This window comes from Ursus maritimus, unplaced genomic scaffold (assembly GCF_017311325.1).
Source record: "Ursus maritimus isolate PB19 unplaced genomic scaffold, ASM1731132v1 scaffold_12, whole genome shotgun sequence".
Lineage (NCBI taxonomy): Eukaryota > Metazoa > Chordata > Mammalia > Carnivora > Ursidae > Ursus > Ursus maritimus.
In genome coordinates this window covers 43,083,253-43,093,563 of record NW_024423564.1, presented here as the reverse complement: position 1 = coordinate 43,093,563, position 10,311 = coordinate 43,083,253, and the positions used below count along the sequence as shown (strand labels likewise).

Below are 10,311 nucleotides of genomic sequence, written 5' to 3'. Positions count from 1 at the left end.
CGTTTATTTGAAAATTAAATTACTCTGTAGAATACAGCTTGTTGAGCTTTTGCACATATATTATCTTATTTAATTCTTTTAATTCTGCAACTTAAGTGGAGGCTGAAAGATTGAAGTTTGGAATGGTTCTTGAACCATCTAAAGTCACTTAGCTATTTGGCATTTGACCTCACATCTTTTAGCTCTCTGTCCAGTGTTCCTTCTAGTATGCAGAAGTTAATCTCAGGCACTGCGTCTTATATAAGTACAAGCGAATTATTCTTTACAGATGTAGGTGCCATCCTTTGAGAGGGAGTCTGGAGGAGCACCAAGGTCAAAGCTCTACCTTGCTTTGAATTCAGCTCTGCTATTTACTGACTATAGCATCTTAGGTAAATTATTTATTTTTTCTTATTTTTTGCCTTTTCATGTTTAAAATGGAAATAATAACATGCCTACATTATAGAGTATATTGTAAAAATTAAATGGAATGCTGTAAGTGTTTAATAAATGTTAAATTTTACCATTATTTTTATGCTTTTTCAGCCCTCCAATGAAATGTTACCATCATTTGGATATAATATCCCAAAAAGGCCATTTAGTTATAATGTATTCCCTGATTGATTGGGGGGGGGGGGACTTGAAGCACATTATAATAAAAACGCTCTACCTATATAATAACCTAGTTTGAGGATTAAATAAAATGTGAATAAAACATAAAATCATGAATTCTGTCATTCGTTCAACAGTCTGTACCGAACGCCTTCTGTAGGCCAAACACTGCTAAAGGCACTGGGGATACCGTAGTGACAACGATAAATCCCTGCCCTCATGGGCAACGAATAAATAAATATGGAAATATGTATTAAGTCATCTGCTAATAAGTGCTATGGAATAAATAAAGCAAGAAAGGGAGCAAATAGCACTAGCTTGGGGGTTCTAAAAATGGTGAACAAGGAAAACCTCTCTGATAGAGTAACATTTGAACAAAGACCTGGAGAAGGTGAAGGCACTGGTCAGTGCAGGTGGAGAGATGGCAAATGCAGAAGTCCCTGAGCGTGTGGTGTGCTTGGCCTGCGGAGGTCTACGTGCCAGGGACACAGCCCGAAGGGAGCGTCAGGCAACACTGAGGGCAGGCTATGCGCGCCGTACGGATGAATGGAAGGCTTTGTTTTGCTTTGTATCCAAATCAGATGAGCCTAACTGGGGGCTTTTATGAGTGGCGTTACTTAATCTGTAACACATTTTAAAATGATTATTTTAGGAGCATCTGGTTGGCCCAGTCGGTTAAGCGGCTGCCTTCGGCTCAGGTCATGATACCAGGGTTCTGGGGTGGAGCCCTGCATCATCAGTGTCCCTGCTCAGTGGGGAGTCTGTGTCTCCCTCTCCCTTTGCTGCTCCCCCTGCTTGTGTGGTTTCTCACTCTCTATGTCAAGAAAACAAATAAAATATTTTAAATAAATAAACAAAATGGGTATTTTGGCTACTGTGTTGGTTACTATAGTTTTGTAATATAGTTTGAAATCAGGCAGCATGATGCCTCCAGCTTTATCCTTTTCTAAGATTGCTTTGGCTATTTGAAGACTTTGGCAGTTTCATACAAATGTTAGGATTCTTTGTTCTATTTTTGTGGAAATATGCCCTTGGAATTTTGGTAGGGATTGCATTGAATCTGTAGATTGCTTTAGGTAGTGTGGACATTTTAACATTTAATACAAATTCTTCCAATCCATAAGCATGGAAAATCTTTCCATTTATCTGTGTTTTTTCTTCAGTTTCTTTAATCAACATCTTATGGTTTTCCATGTAGCGATCTTTCACCTCCTTAGTCAAATTTATTCCTAGGTATTTTATTCTTTTTGATGTAATTATAAATACTACTGTTTTCTTAATTTCTCTGTCTGGATAGTCCATTATTAGTGTATAGAAATATAACTGATTTTTATATATTTGGTTTTGTATCCTGCAACTTCACTGGATTTATTAGTTCTAACAGTTTTTTGGTGGAGTCTCAGGGGTTTTCTATATATAATATCATGCCATCTGCAAAGAGCTTTACTTCTTCCCTTCTTTTTTTTTTTTTTAAGATTTTATTTATTTATTTGACAGAGAGAGAGACATCCAGCAAGAGAGGAAACACAAGCAGGGGGAGTGGGAGAGGAAGAAGCAGGCTCTCAGTGGAGGAACCCGATATAGGGCTCGATCCCAGGACCCCGGGATCACGCCCTGAGCTGAAGGCAGACACTTAACGACTGAGTCACCCAGGCGCCCCTACTTCTTCCTTTCTAATTTGGATGCTTTTTATTTCTTTTTCTTGCCTAATTACTCGTTAGGACTTCCAATACTATGTTGAATAAAAGTGGCAAGAGGGGGCATTCTTGTCTTATTCCTGAACTTAGAAGAAAAGCATTGAGCTTTTTAGCTATAGGTTGGCTACCATGTTGGGAATACTTTTGATAGGCAAAGAATAGAAGCAGCAAAAATAGTTACAAGGCGATTATAATAATACAAGAAAGAGATAATGGTGGTTTAGATGAGAAGGAGAAGTAGATTATGGATTTTTTTTTATTATCTGATGCAACTTAATATAACAAATTTGAGCTCAAACAAGCTATCCTGTGCAATGGAACATGCTAGATATACAGAAGTAAACAAACCATTGCTTACTCTCAAAGCACTTTCTGAAGTGGCATAAACATGTAAATTCCTAGTGATAACACAAGGAAGAATGAAATAAATCTAAAGAATGGTGCAAAATTATTTTGTGGAATCACTCGAACCCTTTAAGAAGGATGTATCTTGTGAATTGGGCCTTTAGGAGGGCAGAGGATTTCTACAGTCAGAGAATAAGAGTTAGATAATTCCAGTCTGAGAACATAGTAAGAAAAATGCCCTACATCAGGCAAAAGATCTAATCTCTTTAAACCTACCTGAGCTGTTTAGAGTCTGTTCCATGCATATGTGGTCCAGAGGCCAGCCAAAGATTTAAACAGAGTCTGTATGCAGATTCTGGGGCTCCCTTTCTTAGACTCTTTTCTTCCAGGATCTCTCCTCATTTTCTAGTGCCTATGCATGACAAGCCGGATTCTAGGATGACCCCAAGACCCTGTCCCCCGGTATACATGCCAAGGATAATCCTCTACTCCTGAATATGGAAAGAACCTACAAACATGATTAAATATTACTCCTATAATTATGGTTCTTCATATGGCAAAAGGAAAATTTTCCTGCGTAGGCCTGATCTAATCAGATGGGCTCTTTAATAGCAGAGAATATTTCTCCAGTGACCACACAGAATAAGAAGAGAAACATGTCCTTGCTGCCCAGGAAGAAAGCCAATGGCCATGCTTAGAACCACTCATAGGAACCATGTGGCAAGACTCTGTAAGCATTCTCCAGAAGCTGAGAGTCATCCCTAAACAACTATTGGCAAGAAAACAGGGACCTGAGTCAGGCAACCACAAGGAAATGAATTATTCCAATAACCGGGGAGCTTGGAAGAGGCCTTGAGCCTCGGATGAGAATCACAGTGCTAGCTGACACTTTGATTTTAATCTGGTGAACCCAGTTAATCTGCACTCAACTCCTGACCCATAGAAAATGTGAGATAATAAATGGGTGTTGTTTCAAACCGCTAAATTTGTGATAATTTGTTACAAAACCATAGCTAATATACTGTGTTGCCCTGAATTTTGTCCTCTGGTTCTTTAAGCAAGCAAACCCTGAGGCTTTCGTAAGAATTTTAATTGTTCCCTACGATGCAGATGGGGTCTGCCCTTAGGGTAAATTTTGTAAAAATAAAATAAAAAGATGGAAAACTGACTCCATGCCCTTCCTTTCTTCCAAGTGACTCCCCTCCAGAAGCTACTGTCCCCTTTCTACTGCCTTTGGGTAGCTGTCTTTTACATTTTGTCCAGAGCTTACAGTTGTCTGGAGGAAGGTTGATACACTATAAATACTACCTGTTCATTCGGATTTTGGATACCTTCTGAAGGCAGAATGAATATGATTTGCTGGTGGATTAAAAGCAAGAGAGAGTATGACAAAGAGAGAAGTCACAGATTATTCTTTCGTTTTTGGCCTCTGCAAGTGAAAGGATGGAGTTGCCATTTACTGAAGCAGGGAAGACTATAAATATAAGAAATTGCGTATGTGAGTTTAGAGTTTAAGGAAGTGTACTGGGCTAGATATAGATATTTGGGAGTTGTTTTTTAAAGCCATGAGACAGAATTAAACCCTCAACAAATTAACTCTAAAGAGAAATGAGAAGAGACCCAAAACTTGAGTCCTGGTACAATCCAGAATTTAAAGATGAAAAGGAAACGTGAAACTAAAAGGGGAGACTAAGAAAGAAAAAGTGAGAGAGGAGAAAAATAGTGAGAAGTAGTGACCTCGAATCCAATTAAAGAATGTTGCAGGCACAAAGGAACGATTATTTGTATTTAATGCGGTGCCAAGTAAGATGAGCTTTGAAATGTAACCTTTGAATTTAACAATGAGGAGGTAGGCCTTTGTATCCTTGACAAGATCAGTTGTAGCAGAGTGTTAGAGAAGAAAGTCTGATTGGGGTGGAGGATACATGGAAAGAGGAAAGTAAGAGATGCAAATTTAATCGGCTCTTTAGAACAATTTTGGTGACTAGAGAAAATGGAGCACTACCTTGAGGAAGAAGTGGAGCCAAGAGCTTTATTTTGTTGCTTATTTCTTTTTAAGATGGAAGAATTTATAGTATGGTTGTATGGGATTAAACAATAGAAGGGGAACATTGGTGATGCAAAAACTAGGAAGGAATTATTGTTAGAGCAATGCCCTTGAGTAGATTAGTACACAGTGAAGGAAGTGACCTCAGTTAGAAAGGCAAAATTCATCCATAGAAATGCAAGTGCAGGCAAATTATGTGGGTTTAGACATTGGTGGGTGGTCAATGTAGTAGTGGGAATTAGACATTTGAGGAAAGAGGAGAAGGTACAAAATAGGTATCTGGAGTGTGAGAGAGTGAGTGAGCCAAAAATGTGTAATAGGCTCTCTAAGCAGTACTGAGGGTCCACCTCAGGTTAGAGGGACATGATTTTGAAGTAAGACCAGTCAGGATGGATTTAATCAAGATAGGGATTTTTTTTTTCCCGAAAGTGCATGATAAGGCAAGGGGGCTGAGGCTATATGGAAGAGAGTGATTATGATTGCCAATGAAATCTAAGTTAAAGAAGGGAGGAAACAAGGTGAGCAAATGCCAGTGAAAAGATATAAGATGAACAGGCAAACCATAAGAGACTCTCAACTATAGAGGATAAACTGAGGGGTGATGGAGGGAGGTGGGTGGGGGATGGGCCAAATGGGTGATGGGCATTAAGGAGGGCACTTGTGATGAGCACTGGGTGTTATATGTAAGTGATGAATCACTAAATTCTACTCCTGAAACCAGTATTACACTATATGTTAACTAAGTCGAATTTAAATAAAAACTTGAAACAAAAAAAAGAAAGAAAGAAAAGATGGTAAGATGGACAAAAAAATAAGAGAGATATATTAGATAATATGTAGGTGAGTAGATAGATGCAGACATATGTATATACATAGAACAATATTAGCATAAACACGGTTTTTAAGGCAGAGGGATAGATACATGGAGGTTTATTAAATTGTTCTCTAATACTTTAGGGTATATTTGCAAAGGTTCACAGTAGAAAGTTGGTTTCTTTAAGGTGGCAAGATGGTTCATGTGGTTCAAGATTGTTGGAGTCAGGGTTCCAGAAGAAGTAAGCTAGACAGGAAGAAGATTGAGCCTAGATAGTGATCTGATGGAAATTGACAGGATGGAAACATGGAAGGGTTGCAGACCTTGTTAGGCCCCAGGAGCTAAGTGACGACCAGGAAGATCGAGTGTAAGGTCAAGGCAGAAGAGGAGGCAAAGGAACCCAGAAGTCAGGCCATTGAGTTGCACGGATAATAAAAGCACTTAGTAGTGTTAGCGTGATGGGAGCTAAACACTAAAGCCTTCAAAGAATGAGGGACAGTGACTGGTGCAATAGCTTCGTAAACTGGTGGTTTTTAGAAGAGAAGCCATTTAGAAGTTGCAATGACAGTAAGGAAGACCCAGAGCTCCACTCACCCCATCTATACCCCCACCGACCTAGAGGTACCAGGAATAGGCAAGAAAAAAACAGCTTTCACTTGAGAGGGCTTGGGGGAAGCAGTGTCCTCAGGGGAGGGCTAGATATTAAGGGAGAAATTGTTGTACTAAGAATCTAAATTAGTTACTGCGCCTGAATGTTAAAGTGGGCTAGCCACCTCCTGGCAGTAGAAGTCTCATAAAGGAGGAATGATAGGTTATACAGTCCCTGGGAGCCGACAAAAGGAGGCATATAATTTCTTCCAAGGGGAACAACATTTGCTAAATTCCCAGCATTTTTTCCGTAGATCCATAATCGTCTTTATATCCTGAGCAACCAGAACAAAGTTTGAAATATAATCAGAATACAATAAATGTTTGTTTAACCAAACTCATCTGACACAGAAGTTCATAATGAACAATGTCTTTAATGGCAGCTTTTGAATATAAAAAGCTTATCTTAACCCCTAAAATAGGGCATAGTCCTGAGGTTTCCATTGATCTTAGCTTTGAATCTGAGATGGCATTTTCAAAATGAAGCTAATTATAAAGTTTGTTTTAGCAGTTCTTCTCCCACAGACACAGTGTGTAGTATATTATAAGGCACTGAGATAGTTAACAGTTTTTAGTATTCACTTTTATTCTTTCATTTTGAAGAGGAAAACCTGCCATTTAAAAGCATGCAAAGCTAATTAAAGCTTTTCCACTATTTCATTATCTGAATGTAGTTGCAAATTCTGACTTAAAACTCTTATCAGAAGGAAACTCAACATCCCTCCCTGAACAGCAAATGAACATTCAATTAACACTTCAATACAAGTGTATTTTAAATAAAAATATACTTTATTGTTAATCTCATTCTTTACAAATGCAAATACCCAATTTTAAAATCCAAAGAGAGTTGCCTCCCTTTTATTCGTTGGGGGGAAAAAAGTCTTTTCTTTATTTACAGGGAAGACCTGAATTTTCTGAAGTTGTTACCAAGTTAGAAGAGTGTCTCTGCAACATAGAGGTAAGAACTTTAGCTTCTGAAATATGTCCATAAAAAAATCTTGAATATCCAAGGGTGTTGGGGAATGGGTAAGGTGGTGCTTGTAGAAAGTAGGTATGAAGATCCATAACTTCATTCATATATTTACACTGTTCATTAAGTTTCTAGGGTGGACTGACTGAATTTATAGGGACAAAGGCAAATTCAGCACAAATTTGGGCCTTCCAACAAATATCAGTCAGGCAAATGGGCACAGGCAAGCCCAGCTTGAAAAAATTAATATGTAAAAATTTGAAAATACAGCAAATATGTTAGAAGGTAATTATTTAAATCAACTTTTTTCCATACAAAAGTTCCTACGTACAGTGAAACGTAAGTTAAAATATTAAGCCACTGTCTATGCTCAATAAGAAAGGGAAATTATCACTAAAATTAGTGCATAAATTAATTGGGATGCATTGCTTTATACCGCACATATGTTGCATAAAGTGATATATGTTGGTAATCAGCCTAATGGAATTTTCTTCCCTTAATATCAAGGAGCTGTTTGCTTTAATTTTCTCTCTAATTGCCTTAATTTTCTATACACCTGGTCAGGAGATAGCATTTGAAAATAAGCAAGGAAGCTAACACATGAGCACTAATTCAAAAATAATAATATATTCCCAGTGCAAATGAGTGCTGCAAGAGACAAGGGTGGACATCACACATATAGGCTCACAAAACATGTGCAGCTGATGGGAAGGAGCAATACAGGGGAAACAGCATCAACCTGAGATTGCACAGCTAAATCCCAAAGTGGAACCATCCATTTTTTTTACCCTAAAGAAAAAAAAATCTCAATTTAGAGTCACTAGAACCCAGTGTATTGGGAAAGGGTTCCAGGTCTTCAAGTGCAGCGAATGGCTGTCTCATAACTCTTCAATGGAACTTCTAAAAAGGAAGCCTTTTATGTAGGAGGCGGCTTCAGTCTTTGGACATTAAATGTCTATCCCCTTCTCTTCAATCCTAAAACCCACAAAGCAGAGAAAAGTAGTAGTAGTATAATTGGTGGGGCTTTAGCGGCCCCTACCAACAGGAGCATCTGCCAGAGGCCTTGAATCTTGAAAGACACTTTTAAGGCTTAAGTTCCAAGTGTCCTCCCACTTTGAACCTTTGTGTTTCACAGGGCAAAACTGCTCCAAGCCGGGGGATATGGCCAATTAGATGAGCAAGTAGATTCCAGAAACAGAGACAATGGTAGGGTCTCCTAAACTAGTATGGCTTCTTACATTGACCGAGCCTCTTAGCACAATCTCTGCCAGTAGAGAAGATGAATAGCTATATGCAAAGGAACTTGTCGGACTGAGCAGCACTAAATAATGGCCCAGAATCAGCTTTAAGGGGCTTGCTTTGTGGAATGCCGTATCTTGGAAGTTAAAACGGTAGGGCATGTCTGAAAGCCTGAACGTAACCTCACATACCAGAGTCAAAGAACAGCAGTAAGAATATCGCATGGTGGCTGTATGGCTTGGGAGCATCACGCATGTTAGCAGATGATAAGCTCTTTGGGAGTTAGAATGCGAAGTAGCTGTCTTGCCACAAAATAAAGGGTGGGTATCGTTGCTCTCTCTTCTGACATGGCCAAACGAAATAGTACCCAGTTGTGTCCTTTTAAAGGGATAATTATAACTGGAACACAAATTTCAGGGAAGAGAGATCAGAATGATGAATGGCTTGAAAATCATGTATGTGAGAACCAGTTAAAGGAACCAGAGATGCTTGTCCCAGAGAAGAGAAAATTCAGATGAGCCCAAGAGCTGTTTTTTAAACATCTGAAAAATGATCATATGGTAAAAGGATTGGCCTTGTTCTCTATGGGCCAACAGATGGAAATGAAGTGTAATCATGGTTTGGTTTTTTAGGAGAAAGAACTTTCTAATTGTCAGAGCTGTCCTAAGATAAATGAACAGCTCTGGAGGCAGTGAGGTCCCCATCACTGGAGACTCCCCATCAGCTTGCATAACTAACTTGAAAAGGAGGCACAGAAGAGATTCAATCATTGAAGAGTTTGAAGGTTCATTTCAACACTGACATCACATGATTCTCAGAGCTTTACTTAGTAATGTCTTGGCTACTCTGAAGAGCCTAGAATTTACATATATTTTATTTTTAAGCCAAAATCTACTGTCAACATGTCTTATGAAATTATAATGTCAGAGCACTAGTGTTCTCAGTTGGGTTAGGTAAACAGCAAGGTCGTCAGAAATTCAAGAAAACTACTCTCCTATTTTTTTTTTCTTCTCTTTCTCATTTTCTTCCCTCAAACTCTTCTATTTTCTAGCTACACTTAACTATTTGTAACTATTTTTAAAAATTCTCCCCCAACAACTCTCTTTAGTCTTCATGCTTGCCAGACATTAAAGCATCCTTCATTTTATAAAAGGGATATATTCTTGGGAAAATGTGTAAATTCATTTTACATAAAGGAAATAATTTCATATAAAGGGGATAATTTTAAGCTACAGTTTAAAGGAACTCTGCCATGAATCTCATCACCATAGTGAAAAATGTAATCTTTTAACCATTAAATAATCGCCTTCTAAATATCCGTGTTATGAATCTGATTTGAGCATACCATGTTTTCTGAAAGATGAGTATAAGTTGAATGGGCCAGCTCTCAGTATAGAACTGGGTCAAAAAAGCAAATTAAACTAGCCATGTGTCGCCATCAGAGGCCGATAGGAAAAGCCGGAAGCAAGCTGAGATGAATAGAAATTAAAATACGAGAGATCCTAGAATAGAAAGCTAAAATAAATCCGTATTCTATTCTATGCCTTAAGCCTGTTGGATTTATGAAAGGATTGAAACTACCCCTTCTTCACTCAGCTGATGTCTCCTGCATCAAGTAACAGCAGTGGGTCTCTCTCACCTTCCTCTTCTTCTGACTGCTTGGTGAGCCGGGGAGGGCCTGGACGGAGCCACGTGGCAGCTTTAAGGAGTCGTTTTGAATTGGAATATGCTCTAAATGCAAGGTCCTGTGCTACCTGGTCCCAAAGGTGAGTGACAATCTAAGCAACAATCTCATGGTCCAGTTAACCCAATTTGGTTAGTATCAGTGGGGGATTTACCACCCCTATGGCAAACTTTGAAGTAAGAGTTTTAGCCCATTTTTCTTATAATCTATTAATGTTATGAGACCAAAAAATAAAAATTTCATTATTTATTTGTTTAAGATTCCTGAGTTGCAAGT

General features: G+C 38.6%; 1 protein-coding gene across 1 annotated transcript in view; it reads left to right on the top strand.

Moving 5' to 3' along the window:
* Positions 1 to 10,311, top strand: part of TNNI3K (TNNI3 interacting kinase) — a 277,662-nt gene that overhangs the window by 217,740 nt on the left and 49,611 nt on the right. Inside the window, exons 22-23 of the mRNA XM_040627127.1 lie at positions 7,041 to 7,100; positions 9,948 to 10,117. Coding sequence (XP_040483061.1) covers positions 7,041 to 7,100; positions 9,948 to 10,117 — 230 coding nt within the window. The remainder of the gene's footprint in view (positions 1 to 7,040; positions 7,101 to 9,947; positions 10,118 to 10,311) is intronic.